The following is a 12,783-nucleotide window of genomic DNA, read 5'->3' as shown; positions in this document are numbered from 1 at the left end:
GACATAAAATGATTGTCGAAATCAGATACCTAATGTCCTAGCAAATAACATAGTTTCATAGTTTTCATAATAACATAGCATTTTTAAAATATCAAGTTTTAACCTATCTTTCACGCGTTTGAAAAGTTTGCAAATTGTTGTGAATTTCATAGTCAAAAATTTTCTGATTCAACTTTTTGTCAGTGTACATACGTGACGCCCTTGATATTTCATAGCGTGTGGTAAAAATATTGCAGTTGTAGCATCTGTAACCACAACAAATACCCACTGTAACCTACAGGTGATGTGAAAAGATCACATAAACAAACACTCACACATACACTCGCACACGAGGCAACCAAAGACAATTTGTTGTAAACCGCTTCACACCGGCAATATTATCAATCAAATTCAAATTGAAGAAAAACACATTCCTTCACTGATAAAGAGCGATGACGAGAGGACTAATGTTTACTCTGAAAATAATTGTACTTTAACCTCAAACTCTCTTTGCACAGCTACTACAATGAGCCTCTCTTTTAGTGGGCCACAGAGAAAAAGAGAAATGCTTATTGAAAACCGTATTGGGGGGCTTGATTTGAAGCCATTGATCTGTAAACAAAAGCAAAACATAGGAATACCCCCACTGGTTGTGAGATGCAGAGAGAGGCCAAGAGAGCCTCAGAGGAACTTGTCTAGCTATCAGTATAAAATTCCTTCAAGACCACAAATCAATCTCAGTATAGCGGTGCATTTCATACGAAAAGGTTGTTAAAAAAAAACCAAAGAAGAAAGAACGGAAAGATAGTGAAAGCTAAAAATAATAAACAAGTGCCTAAGGAAACAATTCAAAGATAAATATGTTAATAAATGAAATTATTTTATAAGAAATAAATATATATTTTTCAAATGAAAAAGGAGTGTAATAAGAAAATTAAATTATAAGTGAAAATTAAAAAAGAAATAAATATCAAAGAGAACTCAAGACATATATACCCATCTCCCCAATAAATAAAGGATTTCAAGGTAATTTAACCTTTCTAAGGAATCCACCAAAACATAATTATCCCGCCAACTGAGCCATAAAATATTTCAACAGCAGCACAATGTATGTTGCAAATTCCACTGGTGGTCTGATGCTGCAGACCATGCTGTATTTGGCCAATCACACAAATAGAGCGGCCATGGATACTCTAATCGATTTACCCCCCTCGACTAAAGCAGGTAAGATCTTCCCCCTTATTCATCAAATAACTAAACGTTAATTATTTAACAAGAAAAACTATTAAAAAGTACACCACAAACATTGTTATCCATCTCGAAAGTTCCTTTACGAATTCCACAGAAAAACTTAAACGTCATTCTTCGATTATATGGCTGATACCAAATTACTGCCTACAGAGAAAAACTCTAGAAGATTGTGTCTTGTTGTTGTTTGCCACAAACTCTTTGGTAATTCAACGTGAACATTAAATTGGCACATTTGCAATCAGCCGCAAGTACCTGTGCTAATAACCGGCATTACTTTCAGAGGTTTTGTGTTTTTTTTTGGTTATCTCTATGACTGCATTTGGGGATTATTTATCATCTAAAGTGTGCGCACGTTTGTTATTTTGTTTTACGATTGCATTTGATTTTTTTTTTGATTTAATGGCATTATCTATTTTGTTTATGAATTTATATTTGCTATTATTGAAGACTATGATACTTTCGTAATCTATTCACCTATTAGCCATTAATCAGTACGGTGAAACCTTTCAAGTTTGGAAAGGTTTCACCGGTGGCACCTATCGAAAGTAAATACTTTTCGTGAGACGATCACAATAGCAATAAGCTATGAAAAAAATTGTATTTTTATGAAACATTGACTTCCCAAACATAATAAATTCTAACATATCGATGTCCTCATTCCAGAGTACGCTATGTGGACTTAGCATTTTTTGAATGAGTTCGTTGTTTTTTATTCGGATTGATGTGAATTGCATCCTGTCAAAAGTTCGAATTTATTGGACATTTCTATCAACATTTATGGCGATTGTAGGTAGCCTGTGAATAAAGTTTTAAAAATTTCCAATCCAAAAAGGACAACAAGCTTTGTTCGGCCTAATTTGTTCTAATTCATTTTTTCAATTTCATATTAACTTTGTCATTCCGTTTGTAACACATCGAAATATTGCTGTAAGACCCCATAACGTCCCAGCAAAAAAAGAGCTTCAAAAAAAGTAGTTTGGATCCCCAATCTGTGACCCGGAAGTAGTGCAAACTTGGATCATCTCCAATGAATGAATACATGGGCTTGTCATAGGACGGAAGTACTCCCTTTTTGGATCCTTTGCGTTGCTTTAGAAGTTGTGCCCTGGAAATTAATTTGAATGAAGAAATTTAAAAAGCGATTTTTTTTACCAATTTCACTTTTTTTCATCAATATGTTTTATTACACAATTAGTTTCCTATTATCTAATTTTTACAATTTGAAAAACTTTTTCGCTCCGACCAGGGGTTGAACCTGGGTTTGCTGGCACCATAACAGAACGCCTTAGCACACTCAGCCACAAACGTCATTGAACATAAAGCGTCGAAAGGTCAATTCAAATGTTTGTGATATTATCGTAATACGACACCAAGGAATAACATTCTAATTGCTTCTCGAGGTGTTCTTTATTAGTATGAACGAAAAAAATAAGAAACGTAGGTTCAAATCTCACCAGCGGCAATTTTTTTATCAAATATTTTTCTAAAAAAATATTTCTTATGCCATGCATCATTTTTATTTTTTATATTCGGCATATATTTTCGTAAAATTCAAAATTCTCGTAATTTGTAAAACCTTCTCAAAAGAACTTCCATGGAAGCGAAAAAGTCAAACGGCACAGGTTGAATCCCATGAAATTTAGTTTTTTTTAATTATTTTTTTTTTCCTTTTTTTATTAATTTCTATTTTTTTTTAGTTTTTTTATTAGTTTTCTATTTTTTGTAAAATTTAATTATACAAAATTTGCACTTAAAATAGCTTGATTGCGTTCTTTCCACAAGGACTGCATCGGAAGTAGAAAAAAATCATTGGGGGATCCCAAGATGCGCTTTATTTAGAAGAAATGTTGGTGCACTTGTCCAAAAGGACTGCATCGGAAGTGAAAAAAATTATTGGTGGATCCCACGATGCGCTTTAGAAGAAATGTTTGTGGACTTGTCCAAAAGGACTGCATCGGAAGTTGAAAAAACTCGATGGGGGATTCTGGGATGGGCTTTAAAAGAAATGTTTGTGGAACAATTTCCAATTTTTTTTTGCTGGGGTATATATATTGTGGGTCGTGGTGAAATTCTGAGTCGATCTAAGCATGTTCGTCCGTCCGTCTGTTGAAATCACACTAACTTCCGAACAAAACAAGCTATCGACTTGAAACTTGGCACAAGTAGTTGTTATTGATATAGGTCGGAAGGTATTGCAAATGGGCCATATTGGACCACTTTTACGGGCTATAAACGGACCTCCATATTTGCCTTGCGGAGCCTCTAAGATAAGAATATTTCATTCGATCTAGTTGAAATTTGGTACGTGGTGTTAGTATATAGTCTCTAACAAACATGCAAAAATTTGTCCATATCCGCCCATTATTAAATAAAGTCCCCATATAAACCGATCCCCAGGTTTGGTTTGCGTATCCTCTTAGAGAAACAAATTACATCCGATCCGGCTGAAATTTTGTACATGATGTTAGTATTTGGTCTCTTAAAAGCGTGCAAAAAATGGTCCACATCGGTCCATAATTATATATATCCCCCATATAAACCGATCCCCAGATTTGGCTTGCGGAGCCTCTAAAATAAGCAATTTCCATCCTATCCGGCTGATATTTGGTACGTTGTGTTAGTATGTGGTACCTAACAACCATGCAAAAATTGGTCCATAATTATATATAGCTCCCATATAAGCCGATCCCCAGATTTGACCTCCGAAGCCTCTTGGAGGAGCAAAATTCATCCGATCCGGTTGAAATTTGGTACGTGGTGTTAGTATAGGGTGTCTAACAAATATGCAAAACTTTGTCCATATCGGTCCATAATTATACATAGCCCCCATATAACCCGATCCCCAGAAATTTTTATGAGAAATATTTTAATGCAGAAATTGGTGAACATACCTAATGAAACAATTCCCTCATAAGACCTACATGGAGAGCATTTATACAAATTAATACTTTATGGTAACTTGCTATTTTTGTTAAATCTTATATTGGGCACTATGTGAAGAATATCAGCGAATAGCAAGTATTGGACCTTAGTAACAAAACTAAAATAGGATTGAAAAATACATAATTCCCCATTCAAGCAAATCACAAGCCCCCAACATTAGTTTTCATCAAAGATGAATATCAGCTACATCAGCAGTGAATCTTTTTTGAAACTAAAATCCATGTGGATTATCAATGACCTCTTCTGGGAAATCTACTTTAAGGGTTAAAGCTACAACTTGATTACTTTATGTGTTAAACATATTGAACACATATATTTATTAAAAAAAAAATCTTTATTATACTATTGGGTGTTCAGCACTCATCTACTCCGTGAATGAGTATATCAAGAGTACTATGTATAAATTTATTTTATTTTAATGTTTGTTTGTATATTCCATTAGAGAGATAAGAATAAATTTTTGCAACATTTTTTTCTCACATTTTGTATTCGTATTTTCTTCTCGCTGTCTTTTTCAGATGTGAATGAAGTAAAGTGTTATGGTGTTTATGGTTGCTTTCCCCTGAATGGTCCTTGGAATACAAAGACAAGACCCATAAATGCCCATCCTCTGAAACCATCAGAAATAGAGCCCCATTATACCTTGTATACAACGCGAGCTTTTGATAATCCCAAATTTATTGACTTAAATGATCCAGATGCGATACGTTCTATGGGCATTAATCCAAATGGAAAATTGTATTTCATTGCTCATGGCTATTTGGAATCAGGAGCTATACCATGGGTAAGTCAGGGAAATGTAAAATAGATCGGATAGATTTAAAGCGAAATACCCCAATAGAAATGACCATCGAGATTTTGCCAATGTTTTATAGAAAAAAGTAAACCATATTTATATTCATAGATACTGAATTTTTTGATCTAGAATTCGGAATAACTAAGGAGAAGATTTTCCATAGAAATAAAATTTTGACAAAATCGCCTATAGAAATAAACTTTTGAACAAAAATTCTATAGATAGTTATTGTTGTTTTTTTTTTTGGTTTTAATCTCAGCTTAAAGCCATGCATTGACTAAACTACAAGTGTAGCTTAACCAACAGAGGAAAACTATGCTTGTCAAATTTATTTGGGCAAAGCCCTATAGACTGCAAGATGGTTGGATGTACAGCTGTTTCGGAATTACCACATTCCTCATCAGCATCCTCTACTTGCAGCAAAACTATCAACCAATTATCAGAATAAATTCGGGTAATTCACTCAACCCAAAGTGAACTACACTTGAACCTCCCGAAAAAGGGTTTGATAGTCGGCTACTGCCTAAACATATCTCTTTTGCCAGCATATCTCTTTTCCTTTGCCAAACTCAAATCATCGATTTGAATGTATTTGGCTGGGTTTGTTTTTGAGCGTAAAATGTTCTACAGATATAAGATTTTGACAAAATTTTCTATGGAAATAAAATTTTGACAAAAATTTCTATAGAAATAAAATTTTGACAAAATTTTCCATAGAAATAAAATTTTGACAAAATTTTCCATAGAAATAAAATTTTGACAAAATTTTCTATAGAAATAAAATTTTAACTAAATTTCCAAAGAACTAAAATTTTGACAAAAATTTTCTATAGAAATAAAATTTTGACAAAATTTTCTATAGAAATAAATTTATGACTAAATTTTCTATAGAAATAAAATTTTGACAAAATTTTCTATAGAAATAAAATTTTGACAAAAGTTTCTATAGAAATAAAATTTTGACAACATTCTCTATAGCAATAAAATTTTGACAAAATTTTCTATAGAAATAAAATTTTGACAAAATTTTCTATAGAAATAAAATTGTGACAAAATTTTCTTAGAAAAACAATTTTGACAAAATTTTCTATAGAAATAAAATTTTGACAAAATTTTCTATAGAAATAAAATTTTCACCAAATTTTCTATAGAAATAAAATTTTCACCAAATTTTCTATAGAAATAAAATTTTGACAATATTTTCTATAGAAATAAAATTTTGACAAAATTTTTTATAGAAATAAAATTTTGACAAAATTTTCTACAGAAATAAAATTTTGACAAAATTTTCTACAGAAATAAAATTTTGCCAACATTTTCTATAGAAATAAAATTTTGACAAAAATTTTATATAGAAATAAAATTTTGGCAAAAATTACTAGAATATGATAAATCAGAAATGCAGTACACTGATAGTACACTAATAAAAAAAGTTTCGTTATAATAACGAAATGTGTCATTAAAAGCGAGCCAATAAAAGTTTGAGAAAATTGAAATAAAATTTCGAAAAAGTGTTCTATGGTAATAAAATTGTGATAAAATTTTCTATAGAAATAACATTTTGACAAAAGTTTCTAATAAAATAATGTTTTGACCAAAATTTTCTATAGAAATAAAATTGTGACAAAAGTTTCTATAGAAATAATATTTTGACCAACATTTTCAATAAAAATAAATTTTTGACAAAATTTTCTATAAAAATAAATTTGTGACAAAATTTTCTATAGAAATAAAATTTTCTATACAAATAAAATTTTGACGAAATTTTCTATAGAAATAAAATGTTGACAAAATTTTCTATAGAAATAAAATGTTGACAAAATTTTCTATAGAAATAAAATTTTGACAAAAATTTTCTATAGAAATAGAATTTTGACACAATTTTCTATATAAATAAAATTTTGACAAAATTTTCTATAGAAATAAAATTTTGACAAAATTTTCTATAGAAATAAAAACTTGACAAAATTTTCTATAGAAAAAAAAATTTGACAAAATTTGCTAAAGAAATAAAATTTGGCAATATTTACTATAAAAAAAATTGACAAAATTGACAATTTGCTAAAGAAATAAAGTTTTGACAAAATTTTCTATAGAAATAAAATTTTGACAAAATTTTCTATAAAAAAAATTGACACAATTTTCTATGGAAATAAAATTTTGACAAAATTTTCTATAGAAATAACATTTTGACAAAATTTTCTATAGAAATAAAATTTTGATCAAATTTTCTATAGAAATAAAAATTTGACAAAATTTTCTATAGAAATAAAATTTTGACAAAATTTTCTATAAAAATACAATTTTAACAAAATTTTCTATAGGAATAAAATGTTAACACAATTTTCTATAGAAATAAAATTTTCACAAAAATTACTAGGATAGGATAAATCAGAAATACAGTACACTGATAGCACACTAATAAAAAAGTTTCGATATATTAACGAAATGTGTCATTAAAAGTAGGCCAATAAAAATTTGAGAAAATTTTCTATAGAAATACAATTTTGACAAAATTTTCTATAGAAATAAAATTTTGAAAAATTTTCTGTAGAAATAAAATTTTGACAACATTTTCCATAGAAATAAAATTTTGGCAATATTTTCTATAGAAATAAAATTTTGACAAAATTTTTATAGAAATAAAATTTTGAAATAAAATTGAAATAAATTTTATAGAAATAAAATTGTGACAAAATTTTCTATAGAAAAAAAATTTGACAAAATTTTCTATAGAAATAAAATTTTGACAACATTTTCTATAGAGATAAAATTTTTACAAAATTTTCTATAGTAATAAAATTTTTACAAAATTTTCTATAGAAATAAAACTGTGACAACATTTTCTATAAAAATAAGATTTTGACAAAATTTTCTATAAAAATAAATTTTTGACAAAATTTTCTATAAAAGTAAAATTGTGACAAAATTTGTGTATAGAAATAAAATTTTGACATAATTTTTCTACAGAAATCAAGTTTTAACAAAATTTTCCAAAGAAAAAAATTTTGACAAAATTACCAAAAAATAAAAGTTTGACAAAATTTTCTATAGAAATAAAATTTTGACAAAAATTTTCTATATAAATAAAATGTTGAAAAAAAAATCTATAGAAATATTTTTTTTTTTAATTTTGCTATAGAAATCAATTGTTTACAAACTTTTCTATAGAAATAAAATTGTTAAAAATTTTCTAGAGAAATAAAATTTTGAAAATTTTGACAAAAATTTTTTATATAAATAACATGTTGAAAAATTTTTTATATAGAAATAAAATGTTGAAAAAAAAAATTTCTATAGAAATATTTTTTTTTTAAATTTGCTATAGAAATAAATTTTCTATAGAAATAACATTTTTTAAAATTTTATTTGTGGCACCAGTGGCAACTATTTTGACCAAGTTTTTGTTTTTTATAAAATTTACGTTTTACAAAATATTTATTGAATATCAAACAATTTCCTTTCCAGATGATTGAAATGGGAAAAACTTTGCTGAAACACGAACCCGAAGGCGAAGCAGCTGTTGTTCTCATCGATTGGGGTGGTGGTTCAAGTCCACCATATGTTCAAGCTGTAGCCAATATTCGTCTAGTGGGTGCCATTACAGCTCATGTCATCCATATGATCTATGAAGAATTGGGTATGGATAATTTGCATAAAGTTCATTTCATTGGCCACTCACTGGGGTCACATTTGGCCGGTTATGCTGGGACACATCTACAAAAGGATTTCAATTTAAAACTGGCTCGTATCACAGGCTTGGATCCGGCAGCACCATTGTTTGCTGAAACCGATCATATTGTACGTTTGGACCGTTCCGATGCTCATTTTGTCGATATCATTCACACCGATGCCAATCTTGTGGGTGGTTTGGGTCTCTATCAGAGAATTGGCCATTTGGATTTTTATCCCAATGGCGGTATAAGTATGCCAGGATGTGATATAAAATTGCAGGAATATATGCGTAACCGTGAAAATACTGTATTCGAGAATATGCAACAATTTTTGGGTTGCAATCACTTGAGAAGTTATCAATATTTCACGGAGAGTATAGGAAGCAAATGTCCTTTTATGGGTATAACCTGTGATTCATTTGAGGTAGGTTTTTGGAGGAGAAATCAACAGAAACTTCTTATTAATGATTTGTTAATGATTTGTGTTTTATTTACAGAGCTTCAAAGAAGGCAAATGTTCACGTTGTAATGAAAATGGTAAACAATGTCTGCGAATGGGTTTCCATAGCTTTGAGGATTATCGTCCCTTGGTTAGGGCCCGAAAACTTGATGTCAAAAAGCCTCCTAGTCTATATTTGATGACTGCTGATAAGGCTCCTTTCTGTCGTAAGTATTTTATTTTCTGGAAATTGAAAATAATTTGCTAACTTTTGTATCAATTTCACAATTTTTAGGCCATCATTATAAAATAACTGTGCGAATTTCGGCTCATGATCAGAGTACAACCCATGGTGGTGAAATTGGTACCCTATCTGTACGTCTCCATGGTAAAAGCTACAAACAAACAACAGAGAAAATGCAATTTACATCAGATCCACAATTCTTTGAACCCGGCTTTGAGTATTCCAGCTTGGTGGTGGGTCATCACATTAAGGATCCCGTATATGCCAGTGTCTATTGGGAATATCAAACGAGTCTATTTAATCCCTTAACATGGCGTCTACTGACCTCACCACGAATATTTATATCGTACATTGTTGTAGAATCATTGGAGTCACCTCATGTATATCTCAAGCTATGTCCCATCAATGAATCATCTGCAGTTATTGCCGGTAGTGAAAATATAATGCATGAATCGTATTGCCACAATTCCTCACATAAATAGGGAAACCACATAACTACTAAAGGGAATTTATTAGGAAAAATTCCCAAAAAAAACACAAAATACCTGCCACTATATATAATTTTAAGAAAGTCATCAAAATTCGCATTTGAGGAAAAGACAAAAAAGAAATCGTTTTCAATATTTGGTCCCTCTACAAGCGAAAATGCTGAACTAAAAAGACTGGGTGCTTCGAAGAAATTTGTAGCGCAGCACCAAAGCTTTATCCAGGAAACAAACCTCATCGTAGGCACAATCCTAAACGAAAATGTCTGAAAAACTTCCCCATTTGGGAAATATACCCTTATTACCAAATATCCCATTTCAATTTACAAAGAGATTTTCAGCAAATGTCATAACCATTTTCCATGAGGTTTGTGTTTTGGCTATATATTTATATACAGAAAAAATTCGTTATTAAATTATTCCCCCACTTTTATTAACGGTATTTATTGGCTATAATTATTTTCCTCCTAAAAGTATACTCTGAAATTTACACAATGCACTTTCTTACACTAGCAAACAAATACAAACCTTTGTAAGCTGTTTGAATTCAAGGATTTTTCACACACCATAATTTAATAGCGCTATACGCTCATAATAATAAATGTCCCAAAAGGTTTGTGCTTGTTTGGTTAGATCTTTCACTTGTAAATAATGTCATAAATACAAAAATAAGTTAATTAATATTTATGAGAACTATATATGCTTATATTTATATTTAAAAAAAATCCAATTAGATAAATTGGCTTATTTCTAAATGAACACTTTGTACAAATTTCTATTTGATTCTATTCTATTTGATTTTAAACAATAATGTTGGACAATGTGTTGTTTCTAATGATGCCTTAAAAGTGTTTGTTTTATTGGAGAAAAATCTAATTCACATAAAACATTCATATTAGAAAATTTTTGTTATATTAATAAGAATAAAACAAATACTACCTTTCTGAATATTTATTAATATTTAACTGATTATCATTTACTTATTATATTGCACTATTTATGAACTATTTGTAATTGAAAAAATATATATTGAAAACTAATGACCATAATTTAAGAAAATAAAATAAAAAGAAGATAATATTAATTTTAATGAAATATCAAAATATTTATTTGTTATCAATCATACAGAAAAAATATCACGAAATTGTTTCCAATTAAATTTTTAATTGAGTTTTAAAAAATTTAATTGATTCAAAAAAAAATCAATCACAAAAATTAGTTGTATCAATACATTTTTTTATTAGACCAATTAACGGTTTAATGACTTTGGTGATTGATACTATCATTTCTGTGGTTGAAGACATTTCAATAAAAAATTAATTGGATCAATTAATTTCGTAATTGAAGAAAAAAATATATTTTGTTGTGTGCACCATTATTTCTGAAGCCGTCCTCGCCTTTGCTTCTCGTATGTCCCCCGTAATTGGCATTTCTGAATATACGCTAATCTGATATCCTTTAAAAACGACGATGATCGGCGATGATTCCTACCAGAGCTTGAATAGTCTAAGTGAGCCCGCTGCCACTTAACCTAAACCTAACCTAACCCTTCGACAAGAATATAAGTTGAGTTAAGATTTTCTAGCATACATCAACTGAATTGTTTGAAAAATATTAGAATTCCCATCACATTCATTTAGTCATCAAACGTTTTCTTGATTTTTAATTTTCCATATCAGACGAAGCTAAATACCATCTGTAGCTTGCGCCATTGTGATGGGTTACAATGTACTATGTAAGGATCGCACAAGGATAGGAGATTGAGGCCTGGCTTTCATATTGCACCGTTCCGTGGTGTATATACCTATCTCGCTTGTGTCAGGCACTAGTGACCCTTACATGCAATGCAGTTAAGTCTGGGCCTGCCAAGATACAGATATACAACGTGTGTATACCGCCGGTTGGTAGATGTTCTAAGAGGTTTAAATGTCAACCATTAACTTTGGTATTCTCTCCTTGGTAATGAACTGAGAGGCTTAGCTTTGACTCCACATTTCGCACTGTGAAAGAAGAGGCTCCCACGAGAATTATGAGTGATTACAGCAGTTCGCTAGATATCTCTTTCACATCACCTAATATGATAAATAACGTATCTTGGCAACCGTCATCACTGGGATCAGACCACTTCCCCATAATTCTCACCATTGACCAACCCTTCGATTTTATAACTTCTTTACGCCGGACATTCATCATACATAAGAAAGCCAACTAGGAAATTTTCAAAGCTCTAGCCTCTCCCATGTTCATGTTGTTCGAAGGGAGTTCCGGGGCATCATCAACGCAGCAGCCGCCCGCTTTATACCCGCTGGTCGAATTGCATATGTGAGGCCCAACTCTCAAGCAGAAACGGCGGGACTGGCCGACAAGCGTGATGAACGCCTCGGTGCTAACCTTGCTGATCCTTGTATCAGGGAACTGAATCTAGAGATTAGTAAGATAGTCGACGAGCTCAATGTAATCTAGTCACAGTAAAAGATAAGTTGTGGTCAACGGGGAAAGCCCATCATCCCGCTACAAGGGATGATGGGATCTCAGTCACCTTTGGAGGCGTGATGGTGAATGATCCAAAGAGATGTTCTAGATTTTTCAACTGAAAGTTTGTGATAGAGTGAAAAGTTGAGCCATTCGTCGAATTCGTGACACTTGAGGCACTACTTCCCTCCAGCCTTGTGGAGAATTTTCCACCTTCAAACCATCAACATTTCAGTATACATTAATGGAGAACGCAATCAGCACAAGCCTTGTCATATGACGGTCCCCATGGCGCTAAACCTATCGAGGGCATTCGATACGTGCAACCATGTCAAATACTTCGAGGATATAGAAAATACCTCCTTACCAGCAAGAACCGAACCTTCTAAATTGTCTGTGCGAGCGTCAATCGTATTATGCAATTTAGAGATAAAAAGTCAAGACTCTTTAGAGTGAAATAGGGAGTTTCCCAATGTGGGGTGATATTTCCGGCACCGTTC

The 12,783-nt window shown here is 31.0% G+C and overlaps 1 protein-coding gene across 1 annotated transcript; it reads left to right on the top strand.

The window, feature by feature from the left end:
- Positions 1 to 719: 719 nt before the first annotated feature.
- Positions 720 to 10,914, top strand: LOC142232037 (pancreatic triacylglycerol lipase). Its single transcript, XM_075302737.1, has 5 exons — positions 720 to 1,203; positions 4,692 to 4,957; positions 8,438 to 9,067; positions 9,141 to 9,309; positions 9,378 to 10,914. The coding sequence occupies exons 1-5, from the start codon at positions 1,086 to 1,088 to the stop codon at positions 9,806 to 9,808; spliced, it is 1,614 nt and encodes a 537-aa protein (XP_075158852.1). The 5' UTR covers positions 720 to 1,085; the 3' UTR covers positions 9,809 to 10,914.
- Positions 10,915 to 12,783: the final 1,869 nt, after the last annotated feature.

The sequence above is a fragment of the Haematobia irritans genome, chromosome 3 (genome assembly GCF_050003625.1).
Source record: "Haematobia irritans isolate KBUSLIRL chromosome 3, ASM5000362v1, whole genome shotgun sequence".
In the NCBI taxonomy this organism is placed as follows: domain Eukaryota; kingdom Metazoa; phylum Arthropoda; class Insecta; order Diptera; family Muscidae; genus Haematobia; species Haematobia irritans.
Note: the sequence above shows the minus strand (reverse complement) of the source record. Positions and strands in the feature narration are given on the sequence as shown.

Excerpts from the sequence above, each read along its gene's own strand:
- LOC142232037 (XM_075302737.1), top strand. The coding sequence starts at position 1,086 with ATGTATGTTGCAAATTCCACTGGTGGTCTGATGCTGCAGACCATGCTG. Across the intron at positions 1,204-4,691 it reads ACCCCCCTCGACTAAAGCAG|ATGTGAATGAAGTAAAGTGT; the intron begins GTAAGATCTTCC and ends TGTCTTTTTCAG. Across the intron at positions 9,310-9,377 it reads TGATAAGGCTCCTTTCTGTC|GCCATCATTATAAAATAACT; the intron begins GTAAGTATTTTA and ends CACAATTTTTAG.